The sequence below is a fragment of the Camelus bactrianus genome, chromosome 23 (assembly GCF_048773025.1).
Source record: "Camelus bactrianus isolate YW-2024 breed Bactrian camel chromosome 23, ASM4877302v1, whole genome shotgun sequence".
In the NCBI taxonomy this organism is placed as follows: Eukaryota; Metazoa; Chordata; class Mammalia; order Artiodactyla; family Camelidae; genus Camelus; species Camelus bactrianus.
The window spans coordinates 15,848,987-15,871,635 of record NC_133561.1 but is presented as its reverse complement, the minus strand read 5'-3'; the positions used below and the strand labels follow the sequence as shown (position 1 = coordinate 15,871,635).

The 22,649-nt window shown below is 39.1% G+C and overlaps 1 protein-coding gene across 2 annotated transcripts; it reads right to left on the bottom strand.

The window, feature by feature from the left end:
* Positions 1-5,931: 5,931 nt before the first annotated feature.
* CNIH4 (cornichon family member 4) lies at positions 5,932-22,434 on the bottom strand. 2 transcript variants are annotated; one of them, XM_074351672.1, is made up of 5 exons: positions 22,283-22,434; positions 18,985-19,053; positions 14,215-14,327; positions 9,171-9,311; positions 5,932-6,125 (listed from the first exon to the last, which is right to left on the bottom strand). In XM_074351672.1, the coding sequence occupies exons 1-5, from the start codon at positions 22,349-22,351 to the stop codon at positions 6,098-6,100; spliced, it is 420 nt and encodes a 139-aa protein (XP_074207773.1). In that variant the 5' UTR covers positions 22,352-22,434; the 3' UTR covers positions 5,932-6,097. The 2 variants fall into 2 exon arrangements, with proteins under 2 accessions (XP_074207773.1, XP_074207774.1); XM_074351673.1 differs by lacking the exons at positions 18,985-19,053; positions 22,283-22,434 and adding an exon at positions 15,411-15,434.
* Positions 22,435-22,649: the final 215 nt, after the last annotated feature.

Genomic DNA, 22,649 nt, shown 5'->3' with positions numbered 1-22,649 from the left:
TTTTTCCCCATTAATGGGTTTGCATGAAAAAATTCAGTAAGATTTTACTTCCGTGTCCACAAAGAACTGATATTAATCAACTAATATGGTTTTAATTTCCTTTTTCTTTCTATACTTCCTCCTAGTAAATATGTAATTGGAGTGTTTATTGGGTACCAGGCAGTTTATATACATTATTTAAACTTCTATCTCTGTAAGCAAGTATTGCTCACTTTTTTCAGTGATAAACACAATCTTAAGGAAACAAATACAATTAACAGATGGTAACCCCTGTTTTGATTCCAGAGCCTGTGCTTTTAACTTCTAAATCCAAGTGCATGGGAGACTCAACTGAAGTCTTTTCTAACTTTTAGATTTCTAAGCCACCTTCCAGATCACAAGTCAAGTTTGTTAACAGCAGGTAACTGTATGTTGTCAGCTGGCACTGAGCTACTTCTTGGTGGGTTTTGAGAGCCACGGGACTGCTATATTACTTCAGCAATGACACCAAGAATTAAAAGCAGGAGCATAATGGGTATTGAGAGGGAGTAACCACAACACTACACAGCTACGTGGTCTTTGAGTAGCAAGAGCACAGAACGGTTTCCTTTGGGCTAATACACTGAGTGCTTACTGTAGGCCAGTCTCTATGGATGAGCCTCATTTCATTTCATTCTCACCGAATTGAATTCTTATCTAATCCTCATGATAGCTTCATGGGGCAGAGACTCTAATTCTCATTTTACAAATGAGGGTAATAGGCTTACATAAATTAACTGGTATGAAGGAGCTGGGATTCGAAGCCAGGTACCCGGAGCTTATGTTTTCAGCCACTACACCATATAAACCTCCCTGGGTCTGTAGATGGCCGTTCACCCTGGAACAAAAATTGTTAAAAACTTGTCTCAGGTTTAAGGGCCCACTTTACTGATTCTAAGTAACGGTTTAGTTCATAGAAGAAAATGACACTTTTGGAATTACAGCAGGAGTTTTTTCTCCATATAGTTGAAGCAATCAATAAAACAGGCACATGAAGTTTTATAGAAGATCTCCACAATAAATCTGAGTATCTTCAAATTGTTTTATAAAGTAGTGGTTAAAATCATGGATTTTGGAGTCATCAGACCCGAATATAAATCCTGTCACTTGGTGTGTCACTTTAGACAGGTTAACTTAGCCTGTCATATCCCTCATCTGTAAAAGGATCTAACAGTGTCTTACCAGACAGATGGGTTAGAATGCACATAGTGAAATTACAAATGATTTTTTAAGAGTGATTTTAAAGTTTATAATAGAGGATTCAGCAAAAGCCAGGACACTGGAGGTTCTACACAACAAATCACTCGTTTGCTATGTCAAATGAGTTTCTTCAAATTGCAAGGGGAAGAAGAATTTAGTAATTAAGAGACATTAACCAAATGAAATGTACAGATCTTATTTGGATCCCAATGTGAACAAGCCAGCTGTGAAACTTGAGCCAGTGGGGGAAATCTGAGCACCAATTGGATATTTAATACTAAGTAATTACCAATTTATGTATGACGCTGGTACTATGGTTGTGTGTGTATGTGTGTGTGTGTGTAAGAACACTTATTTTACAGAGATACATATAAAAATACTACATATGTAATGATGTCTGGTATTTGCTTCAAAATTGGGTGGTGGAGGGAGTGAAGCAGATTATGGATAAAACAAGAATGCTCAGGAGTCTGATTACTGTAGCTGGTAAAATAGAAACTTAACAGGTAACTCAGATTAGTCCTGTTATTCTCTTCCAAAAAGTATCTTTATAGAGAGCTACACCAGAAGACTACAGGTCTCCGACAGAGCAGATGCAGCGGCAGCCAAACTTGTTGCCTTTCATCGAGTTATCAGGTTCAACCCTCACCCAGTTTACATCCAATCTGTGAAATGGGCTGCTGATCAGATCAAGTGATAAGATCAGGATCTAGAACTTGATTCCACGTTATATCCTCCTTCAGAGATGATCAATTTGAATGGAGTGAGCTGTGAAAATAGACAAAGGATCCAAGCTCCTTCTTTGTTCAAGTGCCAGCCTCTTGCCCAAAGAGTACACGGTAGTTAGAACAGCAGGTATAAGACGTGATCAGGTCCCCTAGATGAACAACAAAGTGGGGACTGTGATAAAACAGGGCGCTTAGAAGTGAGCCAGGAGTAAGAGGGCTGGCTGGAGAGTGACGGTGCGGTAGCCTGTGACTCAGGGTCTCGCTGGTCCCCGCGATACCTGCACACGAGGTGCCCCGCTGGGGAACAGCAGTTGAAGTATTTGTTAAACTGACTCACACTTTGACTAGGCTCTAACGTTCAATGGGAACTAAAACAGATGAAACCAAGATTGCTCCAGAACGGATATAGCAAGCCAAACACACAACAGAGGAAGCCACAGTCAAACCTCGGAGGCCACAGCTGATTCTGACCACCTCCCCACTCACTCTTCCTCACCCAGCTTCAGAGGAAGCAGCTGAAAACAAAAACAGCTTTTACCAAGGAATTTATTCTAAAGAGCAACTCGAGCTCAGTACCTGCTCGGCTCGTGCACAATCCCTGTAACACCTACGGTCCTGTGGGTGATGATCAGTAGGATGGCTGCAGCCCCCAGTGCTAACCCTAAGGCTCTGAGTGACCCTCAGTCCTCAGACTGTATTTATTCAGTGCAAAACAATGTGGCTACTGCGTTTTAGAATCATCACAAAAAGTATGGCTTAAAACCAAAAGACTTCACTAACAAATGCTCAGAAAGCTGAAATAGCCCATTCTTTGAGCAGCTTGTTAACTGTAGTCTCACTACACCAAGCATGTTTCAGTCTGTTACACTACATAGCAAAATAGTATATTTGGCTGAAAGTACATAAACTCAGGTGGCAGTAATCTAGATGATAAGCACAAAATTTCAGACTTACCTTCTCTATCTCGGCCTGTTTCCACATATTAGAACAACTTTATTACATTTGGGAGGTAATTAATTATACCTGGCACACACTTTTCATCACAACTACCTGTGACAAAATACTAGCTTGTCAGTAAAGCTGACTTCCCAAGTCTCAGGCACACCAAACACACACAGCGGTTTCCTTTCCTAACCCAGCCCATCTTAGGACATCCCACAACGTGACTGCCTCGAAAACAGACGGCGGGCTTTGATTATGTTGCTCCGTTGCTTCTTACTTCTCTGACGTAAAGGACATCAGTTAGACTTCACGCTGAAAGAGCAACAGAACAACACAATCAGATTTACTTGTTCATTCAACAATCATTTATTGTTTGTGTGTGCAGGGCACTGTGTTAGGTGCCAGCAGCAGTAGGAAGAAGACACAAATATGAGTCAGAGTGTACTCTGCCCTCCAGGAGCGTACAATCTAGTAGGAGAGATTAATTGCATACAAGTAATTGTATTACCAGACAGAAAGTGGTAAGTGCCACAGAAGAAAAGTTCCACAGGGGGTTTTCTTAGCCCTCAACTTCAAAGTAAGCCCACAGGAGAGGAAGCAGATTTGGCCTCTTATTCCATTGTCATCTGTGTGGCATGAAGAGGTGGCTGCCAGGCTTTGATGAACTGAGCTGCACCTCCTTAGATCTTGCTTCCTCAGCCCTCTCAGCTGAGAGAGTCCAGTGATTAGCGGGGCACTTGCCACCACTGAAAGGACGGAAGGAAAGGGACAAGGGAAAATGACAGAACACACAGATAAAAATATTTTGCACCAGAAGCACGCCATGGTAGTCTGCACTGCCTGGGCCCTTGGGTGCTACCTTCATAGAGGGACAGGGAAGAGGCGTGTTAAGGGAGCGAGAGAGAACACTGAACTAACCATCAGGACCCCAGACGCAATCCCTAGCGCTCAGTTCTGTCTCTAAGATGAAGTTAGAACAAATGATCTCTAAAGGTCCTCTGTAACTCTCCAACCAATAAAAGCATAGAAAATTAACCTTTAGCATGTTAACCACAGTTTTTAAAGTCAGGACATTCCCTCCCCACCCTCGCCTTTTCATCATTTGTAAAAGAGCTCCTAAAACATAAAAACAAAAAACTAAAATTACCCCCTTTCCTGGCTTTGATACAGACAAACAAGAAAGGTGGTTTTGTTTTTAACCACAGTTAATGTTTCAGAAGAGCTCCTGTCTTTTGTTATCAACAAGGCACCTTTCTGATTTGCTCAGCCTTGGCAACTTGAGCCTGACAATACACAAACAGTCAGATGCTCTCAACTACACAGCTTTCTAATTTTGGTTATTAAGAATACATGTATATTCAATATCTTGTAATAACCTATAATGGCATATACTCTGAAAAAAAAAAAAACCAACCAAATCACCACACTGTATACCTGAAACTAATACAATATTGTAAAGTCAACTATATTTCAATTTAAAAGAAAACAATACTTGAATGAGAGGATAAAATATTTTGGTCAACAGTTCTCTACCAATTCTGAGCTTCCTAAAGTAGCTTGTTTCTCTCTCAGTTCTAAGGATTTAAATTCTCCAACAGCTTCATTGCTTTAAAAGCTTGAGCAGAACATTTAGAGGCACTGGAAGTTAGCGAGAAAGGCAGAGTGAAATGGCTGGTTTTTTTTAAACAGAGGAAGTCACCTCAGAAGGAAAAGAGATGCAGGCAAACTAACTTCTATGTGAGTTTCTTGTCTCTTTGCTTGGAAGAAATACAAGATAATCACAAGGAGCAATTTCTGAGACCCCCAAAGACTCAACAGAATCGAGTTTACTTTGCCATTTCACTGTCCCTTTCACATGTGACCAGGGTACCACCATCCTCAAAATGTGGGTCTGTCGTATAAGGAGTTTTGCTTAGTGGTTCTCTGGCTTCTGCCACGGGTAGATCTAGTCCAGGACTGAAAGGACATGCAATATTTGATGTTTGGTGACCACACACCTTGTGTAGTTGTCCAATTCTGCCTCAACAGAGTGAATAATTCCTTTGGACTCTGCCATAAAACACACATGTTTTTGCCTAAATGCCAACACCTAAGATAGCAACATTAAAACACAAACGAGAACTGAGAATAAACTGCCAGGTTCACTGTACCTGGCAAACAGAGCTGAAGAGGTTAACTGCTCTCATCAACTCTAAGAATTTACAAATATAACTCCAAAGAACCAAGCTTGCGTGGATATTGCTATGTCCATGAAATGGCTTCTATTGGGCCTCTCCATTCACAAAGTGGTCAGCGCAGCAGGACTGAAGTGTCAGTTAATCAGGCACCAAGCAGAGCACTGACAGGCTCAATTTCACTGACACTGAATGACTGCTATTCCTGCCTCTAATCTGATGAGCATCTTCTACCAAATCACCTCTCCAAACCCATTAAAAAATACATCAGGGAGATCAAATACAATTGGATCAATCAGAAAACAGAAACAAGACCGGGCAAGAGCCAGTGGGATTGTTTGGGTTTGAGGGTGATTGTGGAGGCAGTGGCTTTTAAATGAAAGCTCTTGATAAAATTTTACTTTTTTGGTTTATTTTCCTTTCTATAAGCAGGAATAACATCGTACCTGTAATGGCTTATAGGGTTTCACAAATTCGGCAAAGAATATGTATTTTTTTAAATGTCATTTTCTGTTAACATTCTTGTGAAAAGACTTTTAGCTTACAGTCCCATAAATCTTTAAACCATATTAAATGTATGAAGCTGCCGCAATACAGGCAAAGAGGAAGTTTAGTTTCTTTCTTCCCTTGCCCAGATTAACAGCGCTGTACCGCGCTGCCTTTTCAGTAGACCTGAAGAGCCACTTGGCTCATCGATTACGTTTTCCCTTTGGAGTGTGTCCTTTATTCCTTTGGCGTGCAAGGCTGGAATGACAGGCCTGTTCCTGCACACAGATCACTATCTTCAACACACAGATGATGAAAAACACCTTCACATGTTGGGGTTCAGGCTAAAGTTGAGAACCAGAAAGCTACAAAAACTCAATTAATGTTTTTTAAATACTTTATATGGTAAAAATACAGCAAAAATACTTTTTGTTCAAAGAGGAAAAAATATACTGCTATGGTCACGGTTCTAAGGATGATTTAAGTAGTCTCTGGCTCCTCAACTGTGCACTGTAGTGTAGGCTGACTGCAACCACGGCTTCTCCGGCTTCAGTCATTTATCAAAGCTAAAATCATACTGTGGAGAGAAGAAATTAATGTTACTAATGTTTCCTCAGAAATGTCCCTACAGAGTCTGGTCTGTCCAGACTTGCACCCCTAAGGCTCAGCAAGGGACACTCGTTTGAGTAAAAAGCAATCATTTATACCTAAAGGAAAGAACACCTATATTGGAGCACTGAGAGGCCCTAACATTTTTACTAAAAAAGAAAAAGAAAACTGGGGTAGAGGTAGGGTGGGGAGTATAACCTAAACCAATGTTGGGGTATAGTTCAGAAAAAACAAGCAATGCCAGGAAACAAACTTTAATTCTCTGTGGAGGTCTGTGCACATGCTGTCCCTACTCCTGAACCGCTCCTCCCATCCCACCGCCATCAACCGGGTCACTTCCGAGTCAGGCCTGACTATCGATCAGGCTCCAGCACCTCCTCTGGCAAGCCGGCCTCTCAGCCCAGGGCAGTCGCACAGCTTCCTTCCAGAGCTCCTCGTCCTCCCGCACGCCTTGGCTTAAGTTTCTACCCCTGGATTGTGAGCTCTTCTGACACGAGAGCTGGATCCGGGCGTCATCACTTTCATATTCCAGGATAACGTCCGAGAGCTGAAATCACCAGGCTCCCGGCTTTTACACAGGGATTCTGTGCTGCTCCTTTGTGTCACTCGCCTTACACAGTGTCTGACACACAGCAGTCACTCAGAAAACACTCTATTAAAACCACCACAGTTAACAAGAGCAACAAGACTATCATTTCTTTTTACTGGCATCAGCCTTGCTCTGCTGAGCTCAAATAACTACAGAAAAATACCCTTACATTATTAATAGTGTAAGTGATTAGTTATCCAAATTTAACGAAATTAAGTGTACTTGGTGCACAGCAGGAATTAATGGTACCAACTAATATTTTAAGTTTCTTTAGAGCTTAACCAAAAACCAAAGTGCTTTACATGCATTATCTCATTTAATCCACATCACAATTCAACAAGGTAGGTACAATTACTATCCCATTTTCAGATGAAGAAATCGAGACACAGAGAAGTTAAGAAACTTGCCCTGAGTCACACAGTGAGTAGGTGGTAGAGCCCACATTCCACCAGGGCAGCACCTAACCAAAACACCAAAGGCATAGATTCCATCAATCTCTAAAGAAGACGGGCATTTGCTCCTTTAATTCTGTTTAACAAACCCTGAATGTCTGCTACGTGCAAGGCACCACACAAGCGGTGGCAGGTGATACAGAAGGAGCAGCATAAATCCCTGCTCTAGAAATTGGATGATTCAGAATAAAAACTACTTTTAAAAAACCGCAACCAAAGGCTAAGAGAAAAGTGTTACACAGGCATCCTCTGAGACTACTCTTTCATCCTGAGCCCTTGAGCTATGGGGAAGACCACGAGGTAAAGTAAAATATGGCTAAAAATGACAAGCTGAGAAGGGAAGAGGAAAGGAAGGGAAAAGAAAAAGAAAGGATGCAGCTAGTGAAGAATGCAGCTTCTCAGTCAAACCAGTGATACCAGTTGCCTACCTTTTATTTCAATGTAAAGAACTATACCTTAAACCTGCTCCCAAATTGCTTCCTGATCCCTCCAACCCCCAGTCTTCAGTCCATCTTCCCCATTGCTTTAAATTCAACAACTGAGAGCTAAGAAACTCTTGCCCATTTTTAAATCCTAAGACTTCAAGTCTACTAAGCAGGATCCTGCCCCCTAATCCTTCATTTACACCCAGACGTGTGACTGCACTGGCTGTGCCCCGACTGTCTCGGGAAGCCCATGTTATCAAGACCCAGGGAATGTCCACTCTAGTTTACTCTCCAAAAGCATGAAATCTGGAGGGGAGAAGAGGAAGAAAAAAAGGATAACCACCTTGTATTCTTAATATTAAATTTCTTTGCTATTTATTGTTCATATTAATGCTAGGGTTAAAAATGCTAGGATTTAAATGCTAGCAATGAGATAGGGTATGAGAACCAGAAACCAACACCAATGTGCTTTTTCTGTCCTATTTTTAAAATACAGCATAACAAATAAAATAAATGGTAAAAAGGAAACCATCTAAACTCTAATGTCAATCTAATCCATGCTAGTGGGTGGAATTAGCACAGCAAAAGGATTTTAGGAACCCTGCTTTTTCTGACAGAGGCCAAAATAGCTCTGAGTCCTAAACTATTTCAGACAAAACAGCAATTCTTTAAACTCTTATCTTTGCGTAGTGTCTAATTATTAGGAATCTTTTGAGTGATGCAAGTTTAGTTCAGTATAAGTTTTTTCCTACTTGTCTTTTTGCCTATGTGAAAACTAAAATTTACATGTAAAAAACAGGAATGATATGATTAGCTCAGATATAAAAGTTAAGCCTGATTTTCAGCCTCTTAAAGGTTTGCTCAAATCATATACACACGACAACTTTTTTCTCCTCTTTGCTCTATTTTACGGGCCTATGATAGGTAAAAGAAAAGGTGGCATGTCATCTCTAAAATATAAGGTAATAAATTTGTTTAAAACAGGACTGCATAAAGGCTTCCAGTGTCTGATAGCCAATCCTTCATATTAATTCTGACTTTCAAACTGTTATAACTGGAAGACTGATGCAATTTTTACCAGAAGAGACCAATTGCATCCTGGAGAAAAGGCATCACACCTAAATTCCTTACTGCCATGAAAGATCAGCCCAACCTGCATATAAGCTGTTGAGAGCTGCTGCCAGTGGTCTGATCCCCAGAAGACCCATGAGTGGGAGAGGCTGTGGGCGTACACAGGCTAATGCTTGTAACAGGCAGTGAGACCTCACAGCTGGATACTAGGGCAAGAGAAGAACAGCAAAGACAGTTTTAAGCATGCTGACAGCCTTAGCAGCTAAGAAGTAACTAAGAACACTGAGTAACTCTACTGCAGGTCAGACGGAAGGCTGATTCAATGACATACGTAAAAAATCTACACAATTACAAGAAATTCACATAATCTCCCAAAGCTCTACAAAGTCAATGCAAAATCCTACAGTACAGTAATATCTCACCCACCAAAAGCAGGCATGGCATCTAGGAAAACACCAGGAGGACCATAAACTCACCTATAAAGATACATAAAGAAACAGAGCAGGTGGAAACCAAGCTTGATCATGGCTTCTTTCATGTGTGACTTCAGCTGCCCTCGATTGTGTATTTCCGTTGGATCAAACACTCCCATGTTACCACTTGGCACCATAATGAGCCTGATAAATTAAAGGATGTACACACATTAGCAGAAAAATCAAGTCATAAGCGTAAATATTCAAATATAAGTAATTAATAATAATCAACCTTTAAAAGTGAACCAATCATAGCAGCCTTAAATTCAGACCAAATATGGACAGAGTATTATAATCATGTCACAGGCCAGGACTTAGCTTTCCTTTGAAAAATATAATACTGTTAATTTTTGGTGAATTTCTGCCCTCTGAAACAAATACAGTAATTCTCTAAAGAAGGGTGTTTTATGCACTGAGACCTTTTTACCCATCTTCTGTAGAAAACTACTGAATTGGTGGCATCTTTAGCTGTTTTCCATGAGACACAAGTGAAGGGTGCCCCAAAACCAAATCAACTTTATCAAGTTCTTAGAAACATCTTTATCCACAAAGTTCTAAGTTAATTAATGCAATTTCCTTCACCTTCGCAACATCTTTATAAGGAAGAGTAGGGTCAAACATAATTATTCCCATTTCAGAGATGACACTAAAAAGAGAGATTCTACGTCCAGAATAGAATCCTCACCTTTGGTGCTCCTGCTGATCAATAGATAATGTCTCAATTTGAATGGTTTATAAATGGTACCTACCTTAAAAGAGCAATTTAAAGAAGACAGAACAGAGATAACTTAGAATAAACCCCACTGTGGTAAAATCAAACTCCCTTTAAGACAGTAAGTGAATAGTTTAGACTCAAAATGCGATGTCTAACTTTACATAAGTTTTTTAAAAATATAGATTAAATTAAATTAAAATATTAATTTAATTTAAATCTAAATATTAAATTAAGTAATACTATTTTGACAAATAAGAAATGTACTTTTATTGGTGGAAGTATGACCACAGTGGGGAGATGGGAATAGGGCTACAAAGTCAATACAGAAGATAAAGGACACTGTAAGCACACACCTACCTCCAAATCCAGGCCAATTCAACTCAGTGTTCCAACAGACTCAGAGGAGGCTCAAACTTTAAAAATAAAATCCTGAGCTACTATGTTTGACATATTATGGAGTCTTTGGGGCTCTTGAGATAACATACAGCATTTCATATTTATTCAATATCACTGGGTATATTATAGTCACGTATGAAAGTTGTCTTCTTCCCCTAATGATTCCTTTTACAAGTAAGGAAAGTGGGTTATCTTGGGAGGATCAATGAGTGTAAGCATCTGGGTTCTACACGCAGACTGTGCCATCTGCAAGACAAGCATGCCTGAACCTAGCACTGTCCATGACCTCTTCCTTCCCTGTGTCCAGGTTTCTCCTAGTCCATCCTTGGGTCCCTCACTCTCACCACACATTTGGTTTCTCAACTATGACTTCTGTGAAATGCCAATGCCTCTCTGAGTTCCGCAAATCTTAAATTCTCCCCCAAATGCTAGCAGCCCGTCTATAGTTGAATAAAGATTATTTACATATGAATACCTGGATGACATCTCAGCTCAATACTGATCTTCCTCGACTTACAGTGGTGTTATGTCAGGATAAATCCATCGAAAATTGAAAATGCATTTATACACCTAACCTACCGAACATCATAGCTTGGCCTAACCTACCTTAAACATCCTCAGGACACTTATTAGCCTACAGTTGGGCAAAATCATCTAACAATGCCTATTTTATAAAAGAGTCCTGAATATCTCCTGTAATTTATTGAATACCGTACTGACAGTGAAAACCAGAATGGCTATATGGGGTACAGAATGGTTGTAGGTGTATGGGTGTTGACCCTCATGATCACACGGCTGACTGGCAGCTGTGGCTCACTGTCGCTGCGCAGGATTACAGGAGAGTTCCATACCACATATCACTAGCCCAGGGAAAGACCAAAATTCAAAACCCGAAGTACAGTTTCTACAGAATGTGTGTTGTTTTCACACCATCAGAAAGTCAAAAAGTCATAAGCCAAACTACCATAAATCGAGGACCATCTGTTGTCTCTAGGAGTCCTAGCCGTCTCTGAATGCTAGCTTATCTAACAGGAGTGTTACCATTTCCTTGGTGGTCCTTAAAAATTTTCTCTTACTCAATTCTGACTTTTCTATTCTCCACCTTTCATAGGCAGTAGGTCAGACTCTGGCAAGGATCTAGAGAAACTGGAACACTCACATACAGTTGATGGGAATATAAAACAGTGCAGCTGCTTTTGAACACTCAGGTGGTTCCCCAATAGATCAAACCACAGAGTTACCACATGATCCACGCCATATGATCCACACAAAAGTATGCAGATAAATGTTCACAAGAAAATTATTCATAATGGGCAAAAAGTGGAAACAACTCAAATGCCCATCAACTGCAAATTGATAAACAAAATGTAGTATAGCAAAAAAAAAAATAAATAAAAGGTAGTATAGCCATACAAAGGAATATTATTCAACAACAAAAAGGAATGAAGTACTGATACGTGCCACACCATCAATGAACCTTGAAAATATTGTGCTAAGTGAAAGAAGCCAGTCATAAAAGACCACATATTGATCTCTTTTAAATGGTATGTGTGTCCAGAATAGGAAGTTTTATAAAGAGAAAGTAGACCAGCATTTGTTCAGAGCTGGAGGAGACGTGGGGTCAGAGTGACTACTAATGGATAAAGGGCTTCTTTGGGGTTGATGGAAATGTTCTCAAATGGGTTGTGGTGACAGCTGCTTAAATCTATAAATATTCTAAAAACATACTGAATGGAATACTTCAAATGGGTGAACTTATGCCACCAGTACTCATATTTATATATAAACTCCTTGGACCAATGTTCAGGGTTCTCTGCATCCCATCCCAATTGACATCTCTAGCTTTGTCTATTACTACTCCCTCATCTACGTGATTTCAACTTAATTAGTGCTTAAATAGGCCTCGTGTGTTTGCTCAAGCTTTCCCTTCCACCCCTCTCCTTATCCATCACACCCCAGAGAAATCTTTCCCCACACCTCTCTGTCAAACTTTATCTGCCCTGTAGGGCTCTGCTCAAACACCACGATCTCCATGAAACTGTCCCAGTCCACAGAACTCCAACTCCCCTCCCAATCTCAGTATCCTCATCACTCATCTGGTAACTACCTTACCCTGCCTTAGGCCACTTCTTATTTAACTAGCTTATTTTGTTATTTAATGTTTTGCCTCTTTCTCCTGTGGGTAGAGTCCATTTTATATATGTCTGTATCCCCGACAGCATGAAGTACAGACATCTGAAAAGAAGGAATGATCCACCTGTTGATTTTTTTAACCTTTTAAAATAGAAGGTAAATTTGTGACTAGCAGACAATCTGTCATTGCCAGATCTTAGTCTTTATAATTATAGGAAATAGAATCTATGGACTTTATTGCTCCCCAAATAAAACTTCACAGAACTGTCCATGACAATCTGTACTATACACAGTTGGCCCTCCGTATCTGTGGGTTCCGCATCTGTGGATTCAATGAACCAAGGATCGAAAATATTCAAAAAACACTCCATTAAGTTTCAAAAAGCAAAACTTGAATTTGCCACTCACACCAGCAACTATTTACATAGCATTTACAACTATTTACATAGGACTTACATTGTATTCGGTATTACACATAATCTAGAAATGACTTAAAGTAGAAGGGAGGGTATGCGTAGGTTATAAGCAAATGTTACACTTTTTTATATGAGGGACTTGAACACCTCTGGATTCTGGTATCAGGAGTGAGGTGGGGGTCCTGGAACCAATCTCCTGTGGATGCCAAGGGACACTGTACAAAGAAGCCATGCCAAAGCATGCCCTTCCTCTAGGACACTTTCATCTCTAGTAGAGATGACTGATGGTGTGGTGTGGAATATAATTAAGATAAACAGTCTCAGAGGTTCCCACTCTCGCTCTCAAATCTGTGTTTCGAGGATACTGGGCTGTCTTAAAAGCCCAGTGGTATCGCACCTCATCTGAAGTGTAAGGAGTCTGTGTTTCCAGTGCTGAGCTCAGGTTAGGGTGTTAGTATATGGGATGATCACGGGAAAGCATTAAGAAACTTAAAATTCTATCCATCTGGACCCACCCTCCAGAAAAGAACAGAGACTTTAAAACCTTCCTTTACCGCAGGTTCTGGTCCCACGATCTTTATGAGCTCATTCCCCCATTTCCACTGCCTTCCATTATCTTTTCATGGGCTTCCTACTCTATTCCCACTGACCCTTCCTTTATTCTTTTCTATGTCTCTTTTATTCTAACTGCACTTTAAAAGAAAAAAATCAAGCTTAAAAATCAGCTGATGAATGATTTTACCCCAAAAAAACTAAATATAAATAAAATTAAAATAAAACCTAAAAATTTAGCAGAGGAGCAATCCACTAATATAAAAATAATCTCAAGTTTGTCAGGGTTATTCCACAGCTCTTCACAAGAAAATATGCAATGAACAATACCCCAACTATAAATTACAGCCAATCAGTGTTTCCATTGAGCTACGTTTGAACAAACTTCCTAAATTTCTTAAGTTAAAAATTTTATGTTACCTAATATGCAGAAATTAAAATGAACTTTTCTTTGGAGCATTTCAAGTATACGCTAATTAAAAATTGCAGATATAAATAACAAAAACTTTATATTCCCAGGCTTTTGATCATTTTTAAAGAAAAAAGTTATTCAAAAACAATGAAGAAACATTTTACAAGTCTTTAGACATCACAACTAAACATGACATATTTTTTAATTTACACATGTAAATTTATTACAAGATTGAGTCATGCAAATTGCTACTTGCCCAGTATACCAAAGTGAACACAAATTCATGCTGATTTAATGAAGCATTCTGCTGTCATTTATTTTATGACTAGCATATGTTTTACTGGCGAAGAGAAAGCTGTCAAAATTTTAAAATTTTTTTCTCTAAACTGCCCTGACACAAAACAATAAACAAATTGTACTCACCGATATATATTCCAAGTGGCAACAGGCAAGTTGAGAAGGAAGATGAACCAGTGCAATGAAATGAGCATTAACACAGTGATAATGGTATGGCCAACCACTTCTGGAATCACCCACTGCAGGGGAAGAACACAGCATTACATCTCACTGATAGGTTCCTCCTCAATGTACATGTTACTTTAAGCTAAATCAAAGAATGTACAGAGAACTTCCAAGCTAGTGTTTCAAGATTATTTTTAGACTCAGATGTCCCAGATTTGCTTACTGCTATCACTACTTACCTAGTGCAAATACATCAGAGCACAGCTTAAAAAATAATGCACTTAAATTTTTAATTACGTTTTATCCTAAGTAAAGGTTCAAAATCATTCACTAAGTAGGTTTGAATGACAACTAGGGAAAAAACAGAGTATTATTTACTTTCAATTCCAGTATCTGTGCTAAAGCCTCTTACTCTAATTTGAGATGGTTTATATCCACATACGTGCTGCCTTTCAAGTCAGAATATCAATCTCAAACATTTTCAAGCTTCAGAATCCTGAGGGAAATCATCTTATATTCACAAAATAAATAAATTAATAAAAATTTTAAATAACAGCTTATATCATCAGCTCAAAGTTGAACAAATCTGATAATGGATCAGGGTAACAGAATTCTAGACTATTGGTTTTATAGCACCCAAGGCCCTTATCTGTGCTCTGTGTTTACTGCACAGTATTCTAGTTCTCATATCAACAGCTATTGTGGCAAGTTCTCAATTCACCAATAGTCTTCCTCTCCTCTGAGCAGAGATTTTTCTTTTTAAGGAAGCTAGTAGCTAGTATTTATGAAGCCAGAAACTGACACTTCCCACTTGTGGAAATGAGGAAAATAAAACTCAAGAGAGATTAAGTAACCTGCCCAAGGTCACACAGCTGCTGAGTGGCAGAGCAACTATAAACCCAGACACACTGGCCCCAGATCTCCTGCATTTAGATTTTAGATACCGTTTTTTTTAAATAAACAAAAAAGAGAATTTTCTGGGCCTTACACCTAATTTGCCTAAAATAAACTGGAATTTTTTAATATGTAAATGCATTTTTTAAAGTGTGACCAATGTAACACAACATTGTAAATCAACTGTATTTCAATTAAAAAAAAAAAAAGTTTAACCAATTTAACATAATGCTTATACATGTAAATTGCGAAGTCAAACCAACCTGGAGTGAAATCCATGCTCCAGCCTATTTATTAGCTGTGCAATTTCTGGAAAAGTTACCTGCCCTCTCTAAGCCACAATTTTCTTATCTGTAAAATGGAGATAATACTACTTAAACCTCAGAGGTTGTTATAGAGAATTAGATGAAATAACATATGTAAGCCACATGCAAAGTAAGCACTCAATAATGTTACTACTACTTCCCTCCATGCTATCAGACCCAAAAAACAGTAGCTTTCAAAGTCTGGATTTCTTACTGTGGGCTGCATTCTGCTTTACATAAACACAAACCTAAACAAAAGTTTCAGAAAGTAATTCTAGACCTTATTATGCTTGGTTTACTGACTTTCAACCAAATCCTCTGTTCTCTTTCTCTTCCCTCCTTAATAATCTGGTTCCCCTAACATGTTCTCAGAATGCCAGCACTAGGTTTATATCACCCAGACAGGAGTTTGGAGGATTCTTCTCTGGAGTAACTTAATGGCACAAGAGAAAACACCTACAAAAAAATGCCATTTCAGGTAACCTCCAAAAAGGTAGGCATTAATTACCCTCAGTGAAGTCTATCTACCAGTCAGTCAAAAGCCTGGGCCACTCAGTACTTCTGGACCACCCAAAAGTATTTTAGTGCTTTACCCTTAAGTATGACTAGATAGCCATCAGAAATTGAGGAAAGCCCACAATATGAAAGAAATAGAAAAACCAAAGTGGAAGGAAATTGGAAGAAACAGATATATCTAATGTAGGAAGCAGAAGGAAATGACAAAACTACTATAAACAGTATTTTCGGAGAGCTAAGAAGTCAAACAGGAACCAAGAGAACAAAAAGCTCTTAAAAATTAAAAATTTAACATAAATGGTAAACATACTAGAAAATTCAGAAGATAAAACAGGAAATCTTAAAACAAGAAAGTAGGGGGAAAAAAGGAACAAAAATAAGAAAAAAAGAAGGACTGGCAGATCAATCCAGCAGATAAATTATCCAGCAAATCCAATTTGTTGAAAGAGAAGAAATAAATAGAAAGGGAAGGCATTAACAAAGAAAAAAAAAAAACAGAAGAAAGTTTCCCAGATTGAAAGAACCTCTCAGATGCCCAAAATAATGAATGAAAGAGGCCTAAAGGAAGGTATACCACTCCAGAATTCCAAAACACCAAGGATAAAAGAAGATTCTAAAACTTCTGGAGAGGATAGGGGTGGGGGGTATGGGAGGGAGAGATCCCATCAGAAGGATAAGAAATCAAAATGGCATCACACTTCCCAACTTGAACAACACTGGAAGTTAGAAGATCTTGACCAAGTAAACTCTGAAAAAAGAAATCTTTTCTAACCTAGAATTCTATACTCAGAGAAACTATCAGTCAACAGAAAGGATAAGACATTTTCAAACTCACAAGGCCTCAAAATTTAATTCCCATGTACCGTTATCTCAAGAAGCTACTCCAGCAAAATTAGGTAGTAAGCCAAGAGAAAGGAAAACACGACTTTCAAGATTCAGAGGATCCAACCAGAAGTCCCAGGATGAAAGCTGTGGAACAGGCCTAGAATGCAACCAGTCCAGACTACAGCAAGAGGATGGAGGTCTGGAGGAGAAATGTCACCTGGAAAAAAACAACTGATAGATTATTTTAATATATTTGAACCATGTAGAAAATAGTATTGAAGGGCTTCAAAGATGTTATTGGAAAAGACTTAGTAACAGGTAAATAGAAAACAAAGGAAAAATTTTAAATGTAACAATCAATTAACAGTGGGAAAGACAAAGCTATCCAGAAAATAAAATTAGAAAGAAAAATATGATCAGAGGGGAGAGTATATAGCTCAAGTGGTAGAGAGCATGCTTAGCATGCACGAGGTCCTGGGTTCAATCCCCAGTACTGCCTCTGAAAGTAAATAAATAAGTAAACCTAATTACTGTCTCCAAAAAAATTTAAAAATTTAAAAAGAACTATGATCACTGTCTACTCTAAGGTTCAGCAATAAAAAATACATTACTATAATGTAATAGTACATCCTAATGATGAAACACTGAATATTAATTTCACTGAAAAGGAAAGCAGAAAAACAAGAGAGATGTTTAGAGAAAGGTATCTAAGAACTAAATCTATCATGTTGACTCAGAAGTCAATAGATAATATTTTAAGAGTGATAAATCAAGAAATAGTAATGCAAGCATCATAAAAGAGAAATATGGATATAAATACCAGAAAAAAATTAACAGCTCAAGTGTTAATCAGTTGCCCCTAAAAAGCAAGACAGGATTTACACGGGTCAGGAAGGGACTGCTGTTTTTCACCATAAGCTTTGTATTACATTTGTCTTCAATTGTGTGCAAGTATAACTTACACAAAAATAAAAATTAACATTAAAAAACTACTTAACTATTTAATTTTAAAACTACTTAACTTCGAAAGAGCAACTTTCTCAGTAGAAGAATCCAGGTAATCTTTTCTTTGTATTTAGATTTTTATTTTTATAAAAGAAAACCCACAAAAATACTCACCTAAAATAGTAAGAAATATAAAAAGAAATACAATCCTTCTGATAACATATATATAATTAGATGAATCCATCTCCATATACGAAGTCATTCTTCTAAAGATAAGGAGGGCTGATCAACTGCACTTCAATTAAAAAAAGGGCAGGGGTGTGGGGGATGGGGCCTGTTGGGCACACAGCAGGAACTCAATTTTTAAAAACATAATTATTAAAATTTAAATTTAAAAAAAATTAAAAATAAAGATGAGGAGGCCTGAAACTAATATAATGCTATATGTCAATTGTAACACAAGAGAAAAACCAAAAAAAAAAAAAAAAAAGAACTCTGAGAGCACTGCAGATGAACAAAATCTTTTATTTAAATCTATCATTGTATTAAACCACGTTCTGGAAAATTATGAATGAATGAATGGATGAATGGAGGAATACAGTTTACTAGAAATTTTAACTTTCCAAGTGTAACTTTATTTCCCTCATGGGCTAGAGAAACTTAAGTACATTGAAGATGTTAAAAGACACATGGGAATCATTTTTAGGTCAAGATAAAAAACACTTCTCAGTATTGTATTTTTATATGAACTTTTACATCCAGAAAGCTTTTCTGTCTGCTAGCTCATAAAACGAATCAGGACCAACTGGTTTCTTCATATCTACACAAACTCTGCAACTCAAGAGTTTTATTGCCAATATAAAGCTCTGACTATATACTAAAGGTAAAATGGCCTTAAATCAAATAATTAATTCTATTTCACAGCAAGCCACAATAAAAGAGAGACTGAGCTTTTTTTCATGTGCAGGGAGAATAGGGCTTGGACACAGAAGGCAAAAAGAATTATCCCAATAATGAACCTTTACCTAGACTGAATAATGACATTGTCCATTGCAGACAAAGGGACAAGGAAATAGAAGAGTAAAGAAACAAAATTCCAAGTTGTCTTTCAGTATAGTTTCATGATCTAAAACACTGCAATCCGTTGTAGTTCTACCAACATCACAATGAATATCAAATATACATATATTAACACAGAAAAAGGAGAACTGCCTTATGCCAGAAAATGAGGAAAGAAATGTCTTACCTTGTTCAATTTCGAGCAACATGATCTAGCATTAATGTAATCACATTCTAAATCCGACAACGTAATTATCTGATGATCAAGATAAGGAATTATGAAACTTTTTATAACAACTAAGCATTTGTTTTGGAGTTTCAGAAAGCAATCCCAGTTACAAAGCAGAATTAGATTTGACTTGAAAAAATTTATTTATATTCTTAAAGTTCATTCATTAGACAACTAAATTTTCTCATTTATGTTCCTTCAACAAATGATTCTCACAGAATAATTCTATTACGCTCAATTCTAATGTGACCTATATCAGAACATTCAATCTGAGTTCCTCAAATGTCAAACAGTGGCTATAAGAAATGGAAAATAAGACCTATAAAAACAGTTTAAATGTTATAAACCTGAATTCCCAGTAGTAGGAAAATAGTGTTTATGATATATCCATAAAATATCTTTCAAAATTTGATATTAAAAAAATAGGATACAAAACTATAAATTCAACATGGTCATATGTTGTTAGCAGCGGTTGTCTTGCAAGATGTATTACAGATGGTTCGTTTTCCTAATCCTTTTCTCTATTTCCCAAACTTTCCACAATAAATATACTATATTGGACTTAAATAAAAAATAGATTTTAGTACAAAATATAAACTCATAGATAAAAATGTAAGGGACAAATAGACATAAAAGGAAAAGTTCTCAATTGAATGTGTGGGATTTACTTTAAAATGCTCCCCCAATAGTTAGGAGAAAGATGAAGAATAGCAAAATGTTGAAAATCACTGAAGGTGAGTAATAGAAACATGATTTATTACACTACTCTCTGCTTTTGTTTGAAAATGTCCAATTAAACAGGTAAAAACTATGTTCTCAACTAAATTCTAAACATTTCCATATGGATAGTCCCCCTATCACTTCAGCATACTTAAAGATAAAATCATCACTTTCTCCACAAATTGTCCCACCTCCAGTTTGTTTTCTGTCAGTGACACAAACATCATTTGCCCAGGCTCAAAATATGGAAAATTATTTCCACCTTGTTTCTTATCTCATAATAGATCATTACCAGGTCCTATCAATCACTTCTTCCTAATACCTCCTTTCACATGCCCACAATTAGCAGCCCATTTCAAATCCAGATGAACCCATCTACCTAATGGTTTCTTACTTTCTAATCTTTCCTGGTTCCAACCCACTCTGCAGACTCATCTTCCTAATACACCACTTTATGTCAAAAATTTTCAATGGCTCCCTATTGCCTAGAGGATTAAAGTGAAGTCCTCCTCTTCTTAACATTCAAACTCTCCAAAGTCTAATCTAATCCAGCCTTTCCAAACCTGACAACCATGTGCTCCATCACCCAGAAATCCCATGAACATACCTGTCTCTGCACCTTTGCTCTTGCCTATTATCTGATTTTAAACATCCACTCCCTTCCTTCTCTGCAGGTTTTCTTCATGGTTCAAAGTCCAGGAAAACTCTTACCCTTACAGAACTTATACCCTGAGATTCTCCACCTCTTGTGGAATGCTAATATTATGCTGGGGCAACCATCCAAAAATACAGTAATACGATACGCTGTATTTCATCAAAACCCACACTGAATGTACCTTAACATATAAGTCTAATATTCCACCTAATATGTTTCTATGTACATAAACTGGTATAAGCCAAGGCTATTTTAAATTATCAAGCCTAGTTTCCAAACTATAACAAGAGAAATTCAAGTTTCATTTCTCTGAATTTAAGCTCCAGTTCCTTATGCCACAAGACGGACATAGGTCATCAGAACTTCCTAAGCGATGCTGCTCTTTCAGTCAGTTCGCTGAGCCTAATAAAACTCAAGGTTCTCCTCATTGGAAATCACCAGTTAAAGTTAAAAACTGCTGCTCATAGCGGGGTATGGGGAGGGAAGACAAAAATATTTACTAAACATTGGCCATGGGGCAGGCATTGTGCCGCTAGGTGCTTAACATTAACACGTCCACATTGCACACACATTTCTGGGAAGTAAACATTTCCCCCCATTTTAAAGATAAGAAAACTGCGGCTTAGAGAGATGAAGTAATATGCACAGCAAATAACTAGCTAAGCAAGGAGTCCTGATTCCAAATTTTGTCCCTTCCCACTTCCACAGGTTGCCTGTCCATAATAAAGTATGAAGCCACACTGGTTCTGTACAACCATCCTGAAGCCAGAATGCTCCTGCAAACAAAAAGTTTAACTCTGTCAGAAACGGACACGTGTAATTTCCAAGGGGGAAAAAAATGGAGAGTTTCTAATGTTTTTCCGAGCTTATATTTAATTACCTAAAACTGGACTATGCATTAATTACATCATTAGGAGACAACAAACACTAGCTGCTCCGTGAAGAGGAGGGAAGACTTGTAGCCTCCACGGCTTCTAGAGTGCTAGTTCAACAACCATTTATTGGCCTGGAAAATATACTTGGAATACAGTGAGATGAACAGCTAAGCTACATAAAATACGGAAGTTTTAAACGGGAACTGACAAAAGCGTAAAAGGTGAAAAATACTGAAAACTAAATCACGTGTATAGTTACTGAATTTACAGATCTGCAACTGATAGGAGCAACAGAAATAATCACTTGCAGGCGGTTTTTAAAATAAACCCTTCCCAACACTCCCTACAAAACGGCATCGCGAAGGAAACACTTCACCCATTTTTGAAATGAGTCAACTCCTGGATGTCAAAGCTCCTTAACAAGTTGCAACACCCGTGAGAACAAAGGCGCGGGCAGCGGGGTGTTGCCCAGAGAATGACAAGAGGCGGCAAATCGCCTCCGCCGGGCTCAGAGCGGGACTGTCCACGAGCGACCGCCCCCGGGACCCCCAGCATCCGACCAAGGGCTCGGCCCAGGAGAGCAGCAAGAAAACTCGAGACCCTTATCTCTCGAGGGCCAAAAGTGGGGGAAACCACGACCCCACTTCTTTGAGGGCCACAAGGGGAGGCCAAGTGCCTGCCCCGCTCAGAGGAGAGAAGGTCCGGGCGCCGTGGGGGCAAGCGACAGCGGGCAGGCCCGGCCGAGGCGCTTCGAGAGAAAGGCTGGCTAGGACCCGCGGGTGAGGGGCGGCCAGAAGCCCGAGCAGAGCAGGCCGGGCGGAGAAGGGCAGCCGGGCTCTCCTCTCGCCCGGGCTCGCCACATCGGCCCCAGTAGGTACCAGCGCGGGCCACTGGCCGCCTCTCTCGCTCTTTTATGCACCTGCCCTGGTCCCACCAGGGCCCAACCCCAGCCCTGTCCCTCAGCGGCTAGCCCCAGGCCAGCCCCGCCCGCCTCAGGCAAGGATACGAAGTACACTGAGAGGAAGATGAGCGCGCAACAGTCCAGGAGAGAGAAGACAAACACCACCGTCTCCATTCTCCTCCTCCTCCTCCTCCGCCGCCGCCGCCGCCGCCGCCGCCGCCCCGCCGCGCCGCTCCTTCCGTCAAACAGGCTCTGGTGCCCCGCCCCGCCCCGCCCCGCCCCGATAGGCCCTTGCCACAGCTTGCTGGGGCGTGTAGTCCACTCTGCCGCGGCGCGGCATGCCGGGAGTTGTAGTCCATTTTTTAAAAAACTCTACCACCATAATTCTTGTGCATGCTGGGAAGTGTAATTTGGTAGTACGAATACTCATCAAAGAGGTGGGCAGAGTCTCTACTTTAAACCTAATTGATTA